Source organism: Babylonia areolata, chromosome 18 (genome assembly GCF_041734735.1).
Source record: "Babylonia areolata isolate BAREFJ2019XMU chromosome 18, ASM4173473v1, whole genome shotgun sequence".
Classification (NCBI taxonomy): Eukaryota; Metazoa; Mollusca; class Gastropoda; order Neogastropoda; family Buccinidae; genus Babylonia; species Babylonia areolata.
Genome location: NC_134893.1, coordinates 46,171,618 through 46,191,973, shown reverse-complemented (window position 1 = coordinate 46,191,973; position 20,356 = coordinate 46,171,618). Strand labels below are relative to the sequence as shown.

At 45.8% G+C, this 20,356-nt stretch overlaps 2 protein-coding genes across 8 annotated transcripts in view; both read left to right on the top strand.

The window, feature by feature from the left end:
• LOC143292840 (uncharacterized) overlaps nucleotides 1–13,080 on the top strand; it is a 104,642-nt gene extending 91,562 nt beyond the window's left edge. For all 6 annotated transcript variants that reach the window (XM_076603456.1, XM_076603461.1, XM_076603457.1 and 3 more), the window contains exons 5-6: nucleotides 6,803–7,684; nucleotides 10,050–13,080. In XM_076603456.1, the coding sequence (XP_076459571.1) occupies nucleotides 6,803–7,684; nucleotides 10,050–10,366 (1,199 nt within the window). In that variant the 3' untranslated portion in view covers nucleotides 10,367–13,080. The remainder of the gene's footprint in view (nucleotides 1–6,802; nucleotides 7,685–10,049) is intronic.
• A 151-nt stretch (nucleotides 13,081–13,231) lies between these two features.
• Nucleotides 13,232–18,971, top strand: LOC143292841 (uncharacterized). 2 transcript variants are annotated; one of them, XM_076603462.1, is made up of 2 exons: nucleotides 13,232–14,439; nucleotides 14,486–18,971. In XM_076603462.1, the coding sequence occupies exons 1-2, from the start codon at nucleotides 14,349–14,351 to the stop codon at nucleotides 15,184–15,186; spliced, it is 792 nt and encodes a 263-aa protein (XP_076459577.1). In that variant the 5' UTR covers nucleotides 13,232–14,348; the 3' UTR covers nucleotides 15,187–18,971. The 2 variants fall into 2 exon arrangements, with proteins under 2 accessions (XP_076459577.1, XP_076459578.1); XM_076603463.1 differs by having other exon boundaries at nucleotides 13,232–14,957; nucleotides 15,075–18,971.
• The last annotated feature ends 1,385 nt before the right edge of the window (nucleotides 18,972–20,356 follow it).

Genomic DNA, 20,356 nt, shown 5'->3' with positions numbered 1-20,356 from the left:
CACGCTCAAAGTAAACATAGAAGATTACAAATAACTGGTGTAATTATAAAATGAAAAATAACTTGGTAATTTACAACAACAAAAAATACTCACCAAAATAGTTCAAAATCCTTTTGTCGGAACAGGCGATTTACACCACGAAATATTACCATTTCGCTGACCAAGAAAAACCGGCAATGGAGACGCGCATGCGCACGCGGTTCTCGCTGAAAATAACCGGGGAGTCCCGACGAAAATCCGACGAAGTGGGTTTGGACTACCTTCCTAGTATTTAGCCCGTTTCAAGAAAAGGGGCTTTACCCACGAAGAAATTTCAAAGAAAAGTGACTGTACTAGTGTGTTTTTGACATTTTGCGAAAATGATGATGATATAACTAGCCAGATTTATGGCCGTTGCTTAGGATAGTCGGGGGGGGGGGGGGGGGGGGGGAAGAAATTAAAGTTGGATAGATGATCTTTATTAAGTGTAATTACGACGACCCTTGTGTCGATCACATAACTTTATACGAATTACTTTGTTTCTCTTTTCGTGACTGTTTGAGTTGGATGGTCGTCCTGTCCTTGTGTAAATTATGGATAACCAGTGCGAGTGTGTGTGCGCATGCGAATGTGAATATTCTCTCTCTCTCTCTCTCTCTCTCTCTCTCTTGACGTTTCTACGCATTATTACATTGTCGAAAAAAAGTCATTCGATCATTCGTATCATACTGATAATTAGTTACTACAGTTTCTCTCGGATGTCACTGAAACTGATTTTGTATGAATACAAAAACAAATAAAAGAAAGAAAGAAGGAGAAGAAGAAGACCAACACTCACTTAATCATAAACAGCAGCAACAACAACAAAGCACAAAAGCACCTTCGAGGAACTGGCCAGCTGACATTATAAGTCTGGTTATATTAATCGGTTTAGTCAGTTTCTCTTGGTCCTAACGATGCATACTCTCTCTCTCTCTCTCTCTCTCTCTCTCTCTCTCTCTCTCTCTCTTACACTGTTCAGGAATAAGTTATTTGGAAATTGTCCTACCCTTTTTGACTCACTTGTGTAAACAAAGTAAGTCTATGTTTTAACCCGGTGTTCGGTTGTCTGTGTGTGTGTGTGGGTCTGTGTGGCCGTGTGTGTCTTTAACATTGACATTTTCTCTGCAAATACTTTGTCAGTTGACACCAAATTAGGCATAAAAATAGGAAAAATTCAGTACTTTCCAGTCGTTTTGTTTAAAACAATATTGCACCTCTGGGATGGGCACAAAAAAAATAAATAATTAAGCTTAATTATATGCAAACTGCATTTACTGTTATATTTATATTTTTTGTATTCTCTAAACTTGGCACTTTGATCTGATATTCTGACCCAACAACAAGAGCAGTCATTATTATCTTCTTTTTTTTTTTCAACAGGAACTTCTTTTGCTAAGCATGGAAGTTTTATTTATTTTGCAAACGTTTTGGTGCAGTTAGTAAAGAAGGGAAATTACTCTGTAATTAATGCTAGGGGACTTAATTTGCTTTAAACTGATCTTTCTCATCTTAAACATTACATTTTGAAGTGATACTCAATACATGAAAAGCTTGTGTGTTTTACTCTCAGTCACAAGTGAGTCTTGAAGGCCTTGCCTCTCTTGTATTTATTTGTTTGTGTGGTGGAGTCAGTGGTAAGGGGTTCTTGTTGTTTTTGATTTTGATAAAAGAGTTTAAGCGTTAAAAGATCCCTGTTCGGAAGCGCCAAATGTAATAGGCTGACTGGAAAGAGTTTTTTGTTTGTTTGTTGTGGTTTTAATTTGGATAATAGGATTAAAGAATTAAAAAGATCCCTCAATGGATCCTGTTGGCGATGCCAGTTTTGTCAACGACCGTGACAAGGGGGGTGGTTAATAAAAATGGATTGAAAGGATTGAAGAGATAGAAAGAGTGAAAGGATTGAAAAATCCTCACACAGGCTACAAGGACATAATATATAGAGCCAGTCACAAAGGGTTCTATATTGTCTTATTACAATAGTTAATTAGGAAAAGAAGGGAGGAAGAAAAGAAGACAGTGCAGTGGAATGTTAGGCAGACTGGCAGAAAATGGAAAGTCAGGGAGGCAGTCAGTGCAGCGAAAGAAAGTCTCAAGACGAAGGAAATAATAGGACACACCCAAACCAACAGACAGGGCCTGGGATCGACAAAGATGGAATTGTGGTCCAAGGCAAAGGGGAAAGCAAAAAGAGACATGACCATACAGGAGATCAAGAAGGAAGAGGATGATAAAAGAGTCCAGAAGGCAGTCCAGCAAGGCCAGCAGGGGCAGTGGACAACATGGGAAAGTGCACTCTGGAGCGATATGTGGAACATGGCCCCTCTGAGGATCAGCTTCATCCTAAGATCTGTGTACGACCTCCTTCCCTCGAATACAAACTTGGTGAAATGAGAGAAAGCAGATGACCCTGCGTGCCCACTCCGCCATGGCAAACAAACAGTGGAACATGTCCTCAGCTCATGCAAAGCGGCGTTGAGCCAAGGACAGTACACATGGAGGCACAACCAAGTGCTAAAAGAAATTGCACACGTGGTGAGCACTGTCCAAGGAGCACCAACCCACCAGATTTTCCAGTAGAGTTCCGCTCTGCAGAAGGCAATAAAGTCTGGCCAGGAACAGCTGTAACATCCAAAGCATGGAAACGTGGGATGCTTGGTGGTACCGAAGATTGGGAATGCACAGTCGACCTGCCAGAGGGGAAGAAACACTCGGAAATCATCAGCAAGAGCGGCATGAGACCTGACATAGTACTCCACTCCAAGGCAACGAAACAAGCGATTCTGATTGAGCTCACTGTGCCATACGAAAGCAGAATGGAAGAAGAAGATTGAGAAGTATGCTAGTCTAGCCAGCAGCCTGAGATAATCTGGCTTCCAAGCCAAAGACCTCGCCACAGAGATTGGTGCAAGAGGGTTTGTGAGCGCATCTGCCTACAACCTCATGAAACAGCTGTCGATTTCTGCCAGAGAGAGGACACATGCTCTCAAGGCAATGGCAGAAGCAACAGAAAAGAGTTCCAGCTGGATCTGGTCGTGGAGGAATGAAAATAATAAATTTCCCTATGCAAACTAGGCGTACGATACCTCAGTGGTTAAAACGTCTGCCAGAAAAGGTGAATCAGTCCTGAAGTGGCGACCACCCTGGAAGTGCGGGTTCGAACCTGCTGAGGACCAGGAAAAAAAAGGGGCGGCAATACAAGGACATCCAGGAGTCATGACCTGCGTGCGGCTCGGCCCCCTTAGAGTGTAAGGAGTTAAGGGCCAAAACACTTGACTGAGGGGGGCTTCTTCTCTGAAGATCTTGTACTGTCCAGCTCTCCCTAGAGTTTCTTATCACTAGGCAGCCGTCTGTGTGTGACACTCACACAGGGCAGGCTATGCCAAAATTGACCAGTGCCCACACCCTGGGCGCTGTTTATGCAGGTCACGCGGACCACAGTGACCACACTTTACAGCTGCAAGCAAATCGCCACTGGCCAAGCATAAATTGAGCAAATTTGTGTTTGTTGATAGGTGTTCAATGATAGATTTCTTAATGATTCCTGAACCGATTTATATCGGATTAGTCGCAAATGAAAAAGCTCAACACCACCTTTCTAATCAGTATAAAATGAAGTATTGATTATCATAGATGAATTCGTAAACTTAATTTAAATAACCTGAAACTGAGTACTTTTAATGTTCGTAGCAGATTTTTTTCTAATTGCGTCAAATCAGTTTAACGTAGGCAAACATTAATGGTATAGATGTAAACAAGGAACTGCGACGATTCTGCAAGTATATAATACTTGTAGCTTTCAGGTATGATGAAAGAGATAACAAGTCAAATAGTGTGTGTTACAAACATAGATTCCAACTCGGCACAAGCCGCCAGCAGAGCCAACTGCGTGAGGTCGACGATAAAAATCTGCTTTGTATCTTTTAAAGTGCATGATCTAAATTCATCCCAACGCTATGGCAGTACGATTGTATGATAAAACTTACGATTGTAGCATTATATGTGACGAACGAAGAAAATGACGTCAGCGTCAGTTGAAATCCTCACGCTGACGAATGATAGAACTAAAATCAGATGTGGTTCCAGGCAGTTTGTTTTGTTTTTCTGATGAGGACTTTGCTTACTTCTTTTCATCAGCAATTTCGTTTTTGACTCACTTGTGTAAACAAAGTGAGTCTATGTTTTAACCCGGTGTTCGGTTGTCTGTGTGTGTGTGTGTCTGTGTGTCTGTGTGTCCGTGGTAAACTTTAACATTGACATTTTCTCTGCAACTACTTTGTCAGTTGACACCAAATTTGGCATAAAAATAGGAAAAATTCAGTTCTTTCCAGTCATCTTGTTTAAAACAATATTGCGCTTCTGGGATGGGCACAAAAAAATAAAGAATGAAGCCTAATTATATGCAAACTGCATTTACTGTTATATTTATATTTTTTGTATTCTCTAAACTTGGCACTTTGATCTGATATTCTGACCCAACAGCTAGAGCAGTCATTATTATCATTTTTGGCTCAAACAGGAACTTCTTTTGCTAAGCATGGAAGCTTTATTTATTTGCAAACGTTTTGGTGCAGATAGAAAAAAAGGGAAATTACTATGTAATGCTAGTGGAGTTAATTTGCTTTAAACTGATCTTTCTCATCTTAAACATTACATTTTGAAACAAGACAGGCAAGGCCTTCAAGACTCACTTGTGATGCACTTTTTTTTTTAAATGCAAGCTTTTTATGTATTGAGTATAATTTCAAAATGTAATGTTTAAGATGAGAAAGATCAGTTTAAAGCAACCTAAGTTCCCCAGCAGAGTAATTTCCCTTGTTTTACTGCCTACACCAAAACGTTTGCAATAAATAAAACTTCCACGCTTAGCAAAAGAAGTTCCTGTTTGAACAAAAAATGATAATAATGATAGATCTTTGGTTGGGTCGAATAGCAGATCAAAGTGCCAAGTTTAGATAATACAAAAAATATAAATATAACAGTAAATGCATTATACTCAATACATAAAAAGCTTGGATTTTTTTAAAAAGTGTATCACAAGTGAGTCTTGAAGGCCTTGCCTTTCTTTTTTGTTTTGTGTTAGAGCGAATCGGGTGTCTACTATTTATGTCTTATTCAAGCGGCCCTTAAAATGTCGCGCGGTGAGTGTCTGAATTATCTTTGATAACGTGTACGAAAAAGAGAATATAAAGTGCGAGGCAAAGTAGACGAGAAATACAGAATATAAAGTTATTTCACCCTGGAACTCTCTACCCAGTGTGAACGTAAATGACGAAGCCAACATTTAACACTGTGACTCAACTTTGGTTCAACGTGCTCATTTTGAAAATTTCCATAACATACCAAGTCAGAAGTCCATTCGATATTTTTAATCGATGTGCATTTGTGCGTGTGCGTTTGCGCGTGTCTGTCTGTGTCCGTGTGTGTCTATTTGTGTGTGCGTTCGGGAGTGTATGTTGTTATTGTTTTTGCCGTGGCTGCTGCTGCTGCTGCTATCTATACCGGCTTGGCACCAACTCACCGTGCTAGAATGAGCGAGAGATACACACACCTACCATCCAGTCTACCCGTCAACCCACCTATACACCCACCCACATACACAAAGAGAGAGAGAGGAGGGGGGGGGGGGGGGACGAGGGAGAGAGACAAAGAAACAAAGCGGTAGGAGTGGGGATCGGTTGGGATCCTACCAGCCATACGAACTGTGGGAATGGTACACGCAGTCACACACACACACACACACACACACACACACACACACACACACACACACATCTGTATATGTTCACCTGTGGAGAGTCGTGTTGGTCAGTGGTCAGTGTCAGCAGTCATGTAGCTGCCACACGGACACTATAACACGTACTGGCACTGGGGCTACCTCCCCCTGATGTTTGTGTAACGCATCTCATTCCTGTCTCTGTCTCTCTGTCTTTCTCTGGCTCTGTCTTTCTCTCTGTCTCTGTCTGTCTGTCTGTCTCTCTCTCTCTCTCTCTGTCTGTCTCTCTCTCTTTCTCTCGTCCCTTCTTCACAAATATGCATCTGTTAGTTTCTGTGTGTGTGTGTGTGTGTGTGTGTGTGTCACACACATACACACGTTCTCTCTCTGTGCGTCTTTCTGTGTGTGTCCCACCCCCACCCCCGCCCACCCACTCTCTCTCTCTCTCTCTCTCTCTCTCTCTCTCTCTCTCTCTCATGTCTCTTCCTTCACGTTTTCATTCCTCTCTCTGTTTTCAGAGCACCGCCAAGATGAGGCTCGTGCTCTCTCTCCCTTCGGGGTTTCTGTCGGCGTGAGCGCACACTCACTAACACAAATCATACACACACACACACACACACACACTCACACCTATCACAGAGAACATTGTTACAGGCCAACTGTTGCAGTGGTGGTTGCCATGGCAGCTGTTTGCTGTGATTACCTGCAGGCGGTGACTTGGTACCATCCTCCACAGCACTGCCAATCATTCTCTCGCCTGCCTGCCGCTCTGTATCACTTGGCACCCGGTCCAAGTCCTCCTCCACCACCCTCTTCACCCATCCCCCTTCCTCCACCTTCATACCCTCCCCACCCAGCCCTATCCTCCCCCTTTCTCTTTCTCTTACCTTGGTCTCCTCGTATCGTGGTATCAGTTTGCACGGTAACCACCCAACACAAACAGCTGCAGCAGCTAAAGAAAAATCAAGTCGTCTGTTTTAATTAAAATCCCTGCAAAAGCATGATTGTTAAAAAATGTGGAGGCCCTTTAACGAGCGCCGTGTTACCTGTGTTGTTGTGCACGTGCAGAGAAGCTGTACGCGGACTCTGCCTTCTACGAGGACCCTACGCACAAGTACCCCACCATCGAGGAGCAGATGAAGCTGTGTCGCCTCATTTCCAACTCGCTGACGTCAGCCGCCAACAAGAGGGCGCGCGGCGCCAAGATGTTCGCCAAGCGCAAGCGCAAGTCGAGCAAGTGGGTGCACGAAGGCGGGCACGGCGAGTGGTCATCCTCCGGCGCCGGCGACGTCGCCAACATCGATGAGTTGGAGAGCGAGCTGGACGCGGAGGAGGGCGGCAGCAAGCAGCTGTTCATGTTCCGCATCCCCAATCTGAAGCACCGCGTCACCAGCCCCGAGCGAAACACCAAGATGAGCATGAAGAAGGACGAGTTCGAGCGCTACCGGCTGCAGGCCCAAAAGTGCGACCACCGCACCGTGTCCCCCGGCACCTGTTTCGACATCGCCGCCGACCTCAAGGCCCACAAGGGCCGCGGGGGCAAGCTGTTCGAGCGGCGCAAGAACCGCGCCGACAAGTTCATCATCGATGAGAGCAACGCCAAGATAGCGGGGCCCAAGCCCAGCCGCCTGGAGGACATGCTGGGCACGGCGCCGCTCAAGTCCAGCAAGTCGCCCTGGGAGGCGGCCCAAGAGGGCAGCGTGGACTCGGCCTTCCAGCACCTCAGCGACATGGAGCGCATGCAGAAGATGAACCAGATCCTCAAGTACACGCCGTCCAAGCCGGCGGCCCAGCCCAGCCGGGAGGTGCTGACTCCCCTCAACCCGCCCCCCGTGACGGGGCCCAAGACGGACCTGAGGACCGCCTCCACCCTGCCCCTGCTCAAGGGCCGCGACTTCAACCGCCTGGCCAGGGGATGGTGCCCCTCTGGGGGAGATCTGCCGGACACAGGTACGGATTGTCCCCCTTGTTTCTGCTATGTTGTTGTACTGCTCTCTTTTTTCGTTTCTTTTCGTTTTTGTTTGTTGGTTGGTTGGTGTATTTGTGTTAAAGTGTTCTGTCTATTCCTGTGAAAAAAAGAAGAAAAAAACTGATAAAAAAAGGCTTGAGCAGTACACAATGCCCCTTGATTAAAGACCGAGAAGTATTCAGATTTTCACTTGTTTGCATGTGCCGGCGTTTAATTTGAATCGGTTTTGCGTCGCTTTGGTGTGTATGTTCCTTTTATCTATTAGTAACAAGAAAGTCTGAAATTTTGAAAGGCACGGCGCTGCTATTTTGTTTGAATGTGTGTTCTTACTTGTTTTTTTGGAGAAGGTGGCAGAATGGTTGAGACGCTTATCTGCCAGTACACTGGAAAATTAAACTCGTATGGATGAGACGATAAACCGAGGTCCCGTGTGCAACACGCACTTGGCGCACTGAAAAAGAACCCGTGGCAACAAAAGTGTTTGTCCTCTTGCAATATTCTGTGGAAGAAATCAACTGTGGTAGGTACACACACACACACACACACACACACATATATATATATATATATATATATATATATATATATATATATATATATATATATTATGCATTCGCTTAACTCCTGACTAAGCGCGTTGGGTTATGCGTGCGGGTCAGGCATCTGCCGAGCAGATAGCAGATGTGGTGTAGCGTAAAATTAGGGATTTGTCCGAACGCAGATACACTTCCTTGAGAGAAGGAAACTGAAACTGAGCTTGATCTCTCTTTTTTTTTTTCTTTTTGTTTTGTGTGTTTTTAATCTGTCTGTTCTTTTACTCTTTGAATGTTTCGGTGTTGTTGTTTGTTTTAACAGGGTGTACTTTATTGGTATGTCGTCAGTTGTTTTCGGTCTGAACGTGGGTTTATTGTCTGTGTTCTAGTGTCATGTGTTCTGTTTGTTTGTAGGGGGAGGGTGGGGGTAAGGACTGGCTGGCAGGCTTGTTGTGCATAATTATTTTTTTGTTGGTTTGTTGTTGATGTTTTGTTGGTTAGAAGTTTTGCTTTCTGGCGTTTGTTTTCGTTATTGGTCTTTCGAAAGAAAATAACCATCTGCAGTTGTTTCAGAACCTGGCATTTGGGGGGTGGGAGTGGGTTTTGGTTTGCTGTATGTTTTGTTTTGCTTACCTTTTTTTTCTCTCCTGTTATCGATGACATATAAATAAAACTGTATCTCTACATGGATGTGAATACCTGCTAATGTTAATAATGCATGAGTGTGCATGTTAGTTTGTTTGATTAGTGCGTGCGCCCGCGCACTTATCCTGGTACCTATGTGCGTAGGCAGGAGAAAGCCAGTTCGCGCAAGCTTTGGCATTTAACACTTGCTGTTTGAATGATCGTTTGTTTATTCATAGTCAGCAATCATTTCCTTTGCTACATGCACATCGAGTCGTTAACAAGAAGGGCAGGATGGGAGCTAACACAGGAGTCAGCTGTACTTGTGGTGTTTGTGTTGTAAATCACGTGTTACAACTGTATGAGTTTTTTGTTTGTTTGTTTTTGTATCTTTGTTGTTGTTGCTCCCCCCCCCCACCCCACCACCACCACCACCATTAGCTCGTAGCGAGAACATATCACTGCATGTTGGCTAAATGACAAATTATGATCGTATGTCGTACCCCTACCCTCCGCCACTGAGAAAACTATAGTCTCCAAAATTTTATAACCATTCTAAGACTCCTAAAGGTTATTCAGGTTTGTCATGCTAACGCTCAGCTTGTATCACAGATTTACTACAAGCTTACAGTTGGGCCAACAGCAAAGTGGGAGCTGTATGATCAATGGTTTCTCCATTGCAGTGGGAAGTCATTTACAGCTTGGTCTATTGTGAAGGACTATGACTCTCAAACTAGGAAGCAAGATTGCACTGGCTGGTAGTGCTGCAGCCTTGGGGGGCTAGCTGGTCATTGGGAACAATCCGGCGCCGACTGTCCTAAAACCCTCTTGGCCGAGAGAGTGGGGATGTAACTTGGGCAAGACACTCTGCACTATGATCAAATTCTAGCCCAGAGATAGATGGGACAGCAGTTACCTCCTCTGCTGTTCTGATGGTCATACTAGTAGTCGGACACGACTGACTGTCATACAAGGGTTATCCACAGCTGTTAATTTTATCTATCATATTTATACATGTTTGGATATTTGCATATTTACATGTGTGTGTGTTTTAAAGCGGGTTAGGGGAGGTGGACGTGTGTGGAACTAAGGCCTGAATGTATGTACCTAGCATCTATACACACGCATGTTGTGTGTTTTTGTGTGCACTACACGCCCAAATGACTGGTGGTCCGTGTTGACTTGACAGCGGGGTCCATGGCCTCCTCCCAGCCCCAACAACAGCCGCTCTACGCCGCCGCTCAGGACTACCCGGTGGAGGCGGCGGCGCCACGCGGCGGACAGAACCGCGTCCACTTCGGGGACTACAACCCGCGGCCACGCGCCTGGAACAACGCGGCGCCGCCCGCCGCCGAGCCGTCCCACCACTCATGCCCGGCCTCCATGTCGGCCTCTTGGGCCTCCAGTGACTTTGACAGTGCCTACCCCCCTCACCACAGTCCGGCCGGAGCCGCCGCTCACGCTCTCTACTCGCCCGAGGAGCTGCCCGGCGCGAGTGACTTGTAGAGAGAGATAGCGCCTTGACCACAGCACGTCGCGCACGCGCCGCGTCATGACGCGTGTCTTGGCGGCGCGGCGCGGCGTGCGGTAGAGAGAAGAGTTGTTTTCTTGTTCTTTTTTTGTTCTTTTTTTTTTTTTTTTTTTTGAAGAACGCGATTGCTGTTTTGTTGTCTGGTTTCGAGCATTTTCTCCGATGTTTTTTTTTTGTTGTTTTTTTTTTAACCATCTCTCAGGATCTGCTCATTCGTTTTGTTCTTTTGGTGTGTGTTTTTTTTGTTTTGTTTTTTCTCTATCTCCTTTTCCTTGGTTCAGGTCTCCATGATCTAAAAAGCTTGATCTTACACTTTCGTTTTTCAAAGATCTGATCTAACATCGGTATGGGGTCCTCAAAATCGGGATGGGTCCCGACCCTTCAGTTATTTTTCTTATGTCTGATGTAATTTCCGTTCTTTTTTTTTCGTTTCTTTTTTTCCTCAAATAATCTTCACGACTATCGTTGCCAGTTGTATTATATCTTCATCCTCACCATCACGATTACTGCCATTGATGGCTTTATCTTTTGTATCATCCAACTTTGGTCTCGCTCCAACGTTTGGATAAATGTTACTATATTTTGTCGCGTCATTCTGTACCAAAGCCCCAACAACAACAAAATATATCACTACAGTAATGATCATAGTTTTAAGGACTTCACAATGCTGATCTGATTCATGCATTGTCTTTATTCTTCTTTCACCAGTGCAGTAGCCGCAATGATATTATGTCACCTTTGCCATCATCGGTTTGAAACTGGATACACATGTGACCTAAAAGAATGGGAAATGAGCAGATGGAGAGAGAAAAAGGACATTATTTTTTGTCAGGCGGAAGTTTTGAGGGGACATGGTTTATTACAGTTGATGTATCATGTCATGAAATGATGTTGTCACATGTTCATCAGACGTGTTCATTCAGTTCTTTCCACCATGTTTTCCATTTTATTGGACTTTTCGTTACACTGGTGCTGGTGTTTTTTCCTCCTCTTCCTCATTCTTCTTTTTTATGCGTCAATGTGACATGTTGAAGGTTTCACTGACATAGTTTTCCGAGAAGTATCTTGTACTTTGTATTCCTCTCTCTGTCCCTGGTTAGCTGAAAGGAAGGTGTGTGATGTGTCAGCCCTGTAGAGTGTGATGGCATCTGACCATCATGTAACACAAGAGCCACAGCTAACAGAAATAATGCACGGCTGTTGCCCCGAACGGCAGCTTCAGGAAAGCCCGGAAGTCGCTACAAGAGCAAGGCTCGCTAGTTCTAGAAAAGCTGCTGTTGAGCAAACGTGAATATGCCAAACAGTTTTCTGTTCACTTCAACCTTAATTAAAAAAGAGAACGGTATAGTGGGAGTCAGAAGCAGGGGTGTAACGACATGGTGTCGAATCGACATGTAGAGGAACAATTTCGGGTCCAGCAACTGGGAGCTGTCAGCACTGAGGGGGAACCAGGACGGGGTGTGTGATGTAACAGCCCTGTGTCCACAGAAGTGGCTTGCTGAGTCCTACTGCTGAAAGAGCGGAAGCTGAGAGAGAGGTTTGATGCGGCAACTGGACCTCTGTCCCTGGGACCGGAAGATGGCTCAGAGAGGAGCGGGACCGGGTCTTGTGGTGGGGGTGGTATGCAAAGACTTTTAGCACAGAGACAGGCGATAGGCTTTTAATCATAACTGCCCCGCTGTGGTCTGTGACCTAGTTAGAGGGGATGGCTGGCTTTTCGAGGTTAATTAACGAAATCATTTTCAATCTGTGACGGAGTACCCACGTTCCTGAAGTCACTGCCAGTTCCATGGACACCCACTTGGGCTGCTGGGGATGGCAGGTAAAAACTGTGCGCTGCAAAAGGCAGGAGTGGACGTGCCTGAGGGTACTGAAGCAGAAGACATGTATACGCACTTTATAAAAACAGAAAACAAACACAAGCGCCGTTAACTAAACTTTTGATAATAATAAGCTTGTAAATATATTTGAACCATCTTTCGTTGAGCTGCATTGTTGAAATGATGTGTGTGTGTCTGTTAGCCGGCGGTTACTAGATATGTATTATCTGCGCGCTTTTTTCTTTTTTTTTTCTTCCCTTTTTTATTTTATTTTTATTTATTTATTTTTTGGTTGGGGGGATGGGATGGGGCAGGTGAAGTGAGTGTTGGGAGGAGGGCTAAGTTTTGAAAATCCATTTGAATAATTGGCAGTTGTGTGATTCATTTTGAAGTCTTTCTTTGTTGTTGAATTTGCGTACCCAAGTGATGTAAAAAAACAAAACAAAACTAGAAAATAATAACGTGTGCCTGATGTATACGGTTCAAGTCTACGTGTTCACGTGCAGTGTTCAGGATGGTTCACAGAAAGCTGACCAGGACTTTGCAAACAGAACTGAGATAATGGTGTGTGGTAAGTTTGTGTCAGATCGACAGTTCTTCTTTCAAGAGAGAATTTTTATTATCCCTCGCATGTGTGTATAGTTGTTTTTGCTCCTATGTATATATTACGCAGAGGTATGAGGTTTGATGCCCGGGTTTGGTTTGGCCATAATTAATAACAGTGTGTACGTGTGTGTGTGTGTGTCTGTGTGTGTGATTCTGTACAGCTACGATGCTGAAGTGTACATAATTTTTAACACGTCTTCCAAAGCCATTTTGTTTTGATTCGTTAAAAAGACAGTATTGGATGATACTGTTGACTTCCTTCATTTTGCCTCGTTTGTTTTGAATGTTGGCCTGTGTTAACTCCACTACCTGTGGACTGTCTAGGCGTTTGCTAGCACAGCACCTGCGCACGCTCACCTTGACAAATAATCAGCACAAGCTACACACTAAGTGCTGCACTTCACCCTTGCATATCGCTTATTTACAATGTTCAAACATGTGTATTTGCGTGCGCCAGTAGGCTACATGTGTTTTCAAGATGCATATGAATGTGCGCGTGTGTGTGTGAGTGCGTGCACGTGCGCAGTTGCATCCCGCAGCATACAGACGACATGCTTTGCCAAGACCATAGGAGCATGCAGCAGCATAAGCTCCGCATTATCCTTGATCTGGTTGCCATGGCAGCAGAACTGGCGGGGAAAGGGGTGTGATGGGCACAGCACACAGTGTATCATGTTGCCGCTGTTCTCTGGGATGATTGCCAGTTCTCTTGCTGCTTTGGGTCAGCACACACACACACACACACACACACACGCTCGCGCGCGCGTGCACACACGCACAGACAGGTAGGAGGTGGTGATGGACAGTTTTGATACCATCTGTCTTTGCCAGAAGAAAAAAAAACCAAAACGATCCACTTTTGACATCTTTACGTGTCACAACTAGCTCCTTTCCTAGTTGCCTGTAGCTGTCCTATGCATCAGCACCCATTGTTGCAGAACATTATACCGAGCGTTCGAAATGAAAGCGCACACACACACACACACACACACACACACACACTCCTTTCCCACCCTCTGACATACTGCCTTCTTATTTCTCGTTCTACGTCACAGATGCATTAAATCTGATCACTGACATCCCATGTAATGAAATGACTCGAGTTCGTCTTTAAAACGAAAAAGAAATTTGAAAAAAGGGGGAAATGGGGGATGTGGCTCAAACTGTGAAAAAAGAACAGACAAGATTTTGTTCAGATCACTTCACTCTGTGCGAGTGGTAAAATATGATTGAAAGTTAGAATATAGCTATATATATATATATATATATATATATATATATATATATATATATATATCTACATAGATAGATAAATAGATTGATAGACAGATAAATAGATATATGTTTATAGCGTGTGATAAAAGTCGTCAGTAGTTCAGAACGGGAAGCCTGGCGATTGACTAGAAACGCCCTCAAGTCTGCATCCGTACTTTTTGCTTTCCCTATAAAAAAAAAAGTAAAAAAAACGTAAGGGAACAGCCATTGCTACAGGTGTGTCTGCTCTAAACTTCTGTGCGCCAACGATCAGGTGATGCTGGGCCTACAGTTGTCGATGTCCATGTCCCCAAGTCCGCATGTCCCCCAAGTCCCCATGTCCTCATGTCCCCATGTCCTCATGTCCCAAGTCCCCATGTCCCAAGTCCCCATGTCCTCAAGTCCCCATGTCCCCAAGTTCCCATGTCCTCATGTCCCCATGTCCCAAGTCCCCATGTCCCAAGTCCGCATGTCTTCAAGTTCCCATGTCTCCAAGTTCCCATGTCCCCACGTCCCAAGTCCCCATGTCTCCAAGTCCTCATGTCCCCATGTCCCCAAGTCCCATGTCCCCATGTCCTCAAGTCCCCATGTCCTCAAGTCCCCATGTCCTCAAGTCCCCATGTCTCCAAGTTCCCATGTCCCCATGTCCCAAGTCCTCAAGTCCCCATGTCCCAAGTCTGTATGTCCCCATGTCCTCAAGTCCGCATGTCCCCAAGTCCCCATGTCCCAAGTCCCCAAGTCCTCAAGTCCCCAAGTCCCCATGTCCCAAGTCCTCAGGTCCCCAAGTCCTCAAGTCCCCATGTCCCAAGTCATCAAGTCCCCATGTCCCCAAGTCCCCATGTCCCAAGTCCCCATGTCCTCAAGTCCCCAAGTCCTCAAGTCCCCATGTCCCAAGTCATCAAGTCCCCATGTCCCAAGTCCCCATGTCCTCAAGTCCCCATGTCCTCAAGTCCCCATGTCCTCAAGTCCCCATGTCTCCAAGTTCCCATGTCCCCATGTCCCAAGTCCCCATGTCCCAAGTCCTCAAGTCTCCATGTCCCCAAGTCCCCATGTCCACGGCTCCAGTCCGTTTTCGTCTGTGGGGCCTTACGTCACATCTCCTCCCTGGAGGATGATGAGGTGTGTCTCTGGACACCCTGCCCATCCCTCCACCCCACCCCCACCTGTCTGTCTGGGATGGGGCTGGGGGGAGGTGGCCGGGGGGGAGGGGGGGTGGATCATCCATCCACTGGCTCACCTCACGGCGTAATGGCTCCTGTCCCCGATCGGTTGCATCGCTGACCATGTTGCAGCTGACCTGGTTTGTGTCTGGGCTCCGATACCCCGCAGTCCGTGGGATGTTGCAGCCCGGATTTTCCTCCCTCTCCCCCGCCCTTCCCCTGATCCCCTTCCCCTTGGCTCCCCCCCCCCCCCCCCGCCCCCCTCATGGTTATCACTTGAGTGTCAGTGTTGCAACTGACCCCGTTTCTTGGCCCGCTGATTGTGGCCGTCATCATGGATTCAGGACACATATTGTGGGGGAGGCCGGCTGAATTCCAACCTGTGGCGCAATTGCCCTGGTATCTTTGGTGTAATGTCGGTCCCGTTGCACTCATTGACGTCAGCCATGAGTCTCCTCCCCCTGACCCCCCCACTGACATCTGCTGACCGGACCGCTGAGGTCAAGGTCACATTGGTTAAGCAGGTCAGGTCATGTGACCTTTTGTTGCCGGTATGTCACATCCACATCAGTGCCAGAAGAAGAATGAAAACACCTAGCATTTGCGGAGGACTGGGCAAGGATAAAATTGTTCTGTTCGCGCCGTAGAATTTTTATTCTTCTTAGTAAATAACCTGGACAGTCCGTCCACCTGTCTGTCCGTCCGTTTCTAACTCTGCTGGAAAATAACACAACCAAACGAGCAACGAAAACACTTTAGTATTCAAATTCTTCCCACTGCCAGCACCGTGGGCATCAACATTCTTCATCAGAAAGAAATCGAAAACTGCTGATATTCTTTTTCCTGATAGACCACATCTATAATAATTAGTGTTCACAGATAGACAGCTGATATTCAGTCAAAATGTAGGCTTAACTTAAACGGGAGGGTTGGTGGGTTGGGCTGGGTTAGGAAGCGGGGGAGGGTGTGGCACTCTAATTCTGATAGACTGCCAATGTATAAAGGAAGCAGACTGAACCGACGTCAAGTGATGCCACATGCCTCGCGGGGGTTTATAAGATGTGAAAAATAATGGAATTGGCACGGGGTAGAAAAGTACTCGAGCAGTCGGTGCGAATATGATGAGCGGGAAGGAGAGAAGGAAGGAGGAAAAAAAAAAGAGAGGGGGAGCGGGGGTGGAGGGGGGGGCGGGGGGGGGGGGATGTAGGAAGCATTCTTGTGCCAACAGTCCTGTGAGGCAGTCACCATATCCTTTGGCAAGCAGCACCCACCTACTTGGATAAACTGCGTAACTCTTGACGATTCCAAGCCGTCAACATCAGCAGTGATGCATGAATTAGGCCAACACTCGTTGTTGCTTTTTGCACGCGCCCCCCACCCCCCCAGCCCCCTTCCCCGCTCCCTCGCCCCCGCCCCTCCGTCCCCCCAAACTTCTCCTCAGTCTCTCTTCAGAATGCAATCCATCGTGTACATGGAATACGATGACAAGATCAGTCGTTGTCAGTCTGAGTAATGAGGGCTTGAAGAAGAAAAAATGTGACACCTAGCAGTAGGTTATGTTGTGAGGTTTTAAGCCTCTCTCTCTCTCTCTCTCTGTCTCTCTCTCTGTTTTAACCTTCGTACACATCCACGCGCACCTCACCGCTTCAAGTTCTTGTATACCTGTCAGTGTGCGGGTGTTTGGCTGCGGATCAACTTTTGACCATCTGAATACCTATCATTCGTTTCTTCTTGACACTTATTACGCAGTATATTGCAGAACCCTCCACTTCCGCGATATCTACTGGGGGGGAAAAAACGAAAGAGAAAGAAAAAGGACACCAGCACCAAACTGGAGGCGTTTTACCTCCGAGCTCCCGCGTTGTTAACCAGGGGGAGATAACCTTCAGCGGGACACGCGCGTGCGATGGCCTCGGGATAGGTTTTCACCTGGCTGCTGCTGGAGGGAGGGAGAGAGACAAGGCCCTTACCTTTTTAGGCGCGCGGCGCCGTGACTGCGGCACTGCACACACACACACACACACACACACACACACACTCAGAGTTCTACACAGGCGGAACTTTCACCTGCATGGGCCGTCTGCCTGCCTACCTGCCTGCCGGTTGCGGTGTGAGCGAGAGAGACAGGCCGGAGCACAGTGCACTGTGCAGGAGGTGGTTGTTGGCACGTGATCAACGGCTGGGGAAGGAAAACAGTCAGGGAACTTCTAACCCGCGGCCTGCATCACTTGCAGATAACTCCGTTTGTTCGGCCCCCCACCACCCCCTCCCCTCCCCCCACACACCTCCCACCGCCTCCCGCCTTTTTGTATGAATATGATTGCGGGTGGTGTAGAAAGGTATTTAGTTCCTCAGCTTTGATCTCCGTTCGGCGTTTAGTTATTCAGCGTCTTTTTCTCTCTTCTTCTTCTTACTTTTCTTTTTTCCTAAACGAACTGTACGGAATTGTTCAGTTTTAGGCTCTTTGAAGAATCTGAGTTTATAATCCTCTTAATTATTTTGAAGACTTAATATTAGCCTATATTCATTATTTGAAGACAGATGCTTAGCCTTATCAACAATCATTTGTCCATTTATTTATTCATTTATTCATTTGAAACAATTTTCCTCTTTAGGTTGCGCTAGCGAGCTCAAATGAACGCTTATTACCCTCTTTTTAATTAAAAAAAAAAAATTGTAAATAACCAGCGCGTCCTGTGAGATTCTGAGCTACAGGGCATGGCTTTGGAGAGGTGATCATTGGGAAGGAATGACTGCCAGAGAGAGGGAGAAAGAAAGAGAGACTGGTTGAGCGGACGCACCTTCTGATTTCAACAAAACAGATACAAAACGCTTGAGTCACACAACATCAACATCCGTGTCTATTTAGTTTAGCCCTCAACGTTCTCTGTAATTTGGTTTATCTGTGTTTTGTTTGTTTGTTTTTCTTTTGGTCCACGCTGATCACTGATGGTGCTAATGATTGTGGTTGTATGTTCTCTAAAACGGCTGGAAGCTTATGTAACTAACGACTCACATCATAATGTCAGCTTATTACTGCAAGTCAGTCTAGGCGCCAGCGCAGTCGTTTTGTCTGATGACCCCCACGGAATGTTGCACGATTATTTTGCTAGCGGTGTATCGCCCGGCCACTGAAGCCCCGTTGTGTCACTGAATCAGTAGGGCTAGGTGCTGACTGCATTCCGTGTATCGGATCGTACTGGACGAATTCAGATATAGCCGTGTGTGTGTGTGTGTGTGTGACCTGTTACCCCCCTTCCCGTCTCTCCCCTTTTCCTCTATCAGTGTATGTTTTGATGTGTATTACTACTGTCCACTGTCGAACTTGTCCCACCGATCTGTTTGTGCAGCCTCTTTACGATGTATGATGTTATATTATGGTTGTGATAACCCTGCAGAATTTCTTTGGTATTTTTTTCATTCCTTATGTTCCTCCGTTCTCACGTGCCGTTTGATGATGTGCCTGCTGTATATTTTGCCATCCAGTATAACTGAAACGCCCCGAAAGCGCAGCGACGCGTACCAGTGGTGACGTCAAGTTGTGCTGACGTAGCGTCCTTGATGACGACATGTATTTTGACGTCACGGGATGGTGACCCCCCCCCTCCCATCCCCCTCACATAGTACATGTGTGCTGTAGTGATGCCCCGATGCTTGACACTGCCCTAGAAAGTTGTATCACATTTTCTCTCTTGATTTGGAATCTGATAATAAACTGATCCACCTTTTGTTTCAAAGGATTTTGATTATGGGTGTGTGACAAAGCTGCAGTGAGAATGGGGCATTGTCTTTGCCACAAGCACTTACACATGTACATTACACTTCCTCTTACTCTGGCAAACCAGTTTGACAAACATGTCGACAAAAACGTGGAGAGAGAGAACGAGCGAGAGAGAGATGGAGAGAGAGATACGTTTTGATGGCCAATCTGTTATAATCAGTACGGTTGTTCTCCTCGTTGACAGTCATTTGTAAGTCTCGGTCACACAGAGAAGTTATGCGTGTTCTTTTTACTTTTGTAGCTATCTCGTGTTTATGGTCAGCCCCCCTCCAACACCCCCGCCTGCCTAAAAAAGAAAAAAAAAGTTGTTTGAAACCGTTGAATCTAACAACAGTGCTTCGAACTGCTGAACCTTATCCTCGGAGTGGATGCCTAACTGATTGTAATAATTGGACATATCACTTTGTCAAGTGGTACATTTGGACAGGGGCATCATATGTCAGCCACTTATAAATGGCTTCACGATCACAATGACGTTTTCTTTTCAGATTTATTGTAACTTCCTTTGGTATTCGTGACACTGTACTAGCATGGATCACGTCTTACCTGTCAGATCTTACACAGAAAGTGTGTGTAAATGGTAGATACTCCAGAGTATCTGCCCTAAAATATGGTGTCCCACAGGGGTCCGCCCTAGGTCCTGTTCTTTTCGTGCTGTATGCGGCTCCTGTGTCGGATGTCATCAGTCATCATGCGATGTCGCATGAGAGCTTTGCTGATGGGACACAACTTATCAGTCGACTTCCATAGCTGAATTTGATGCACTGGTGACTCGAACACAGGAGTGCATTGCTGGCCTAAAGGACTGGATGACTCTCAACAAGCTGCAACTAAATGGTGATCAGACTGAATTTATAATAACCTGTCCAAAGAAGTTTCGTCAACAACCTTCCTTTCCTGACTCTGTTCTGATCAATAGCACACCTGTTTCACTTTCTCCTTCTGTTCGCAGTCTTGGTGTAATCCTAGACCAGTCTCTTTCCTTCCAACAGCACATTTCGAATATCTGTAAAGTTGCCTATTTGGAACTGCGTAGAATCAGCTCTGTCCGCCACTATCTCTCAACTGATACAACCAAGACACTTGTATGCTCTCTGGTTCTCTCGAGAATGGATTACTGCAACTCTCTTTTGGCCAGCCTTCCCAAATATCTGTTAGACAGACTCCAACGAATTCAGAATAACGCTGCCTGACTCATTTGCAGAGCTTCTAAATTTGACCATGTTTCTCCTCTCCTTCAGTCTCTCCACTGGTTGCCTGTTTCTGATCGAATAGACTATAAGCTATCCACTCTGACCTTTTCTGCAGTCAACGGATCTGGCCCCAAGTATCTTTCTGAACTCC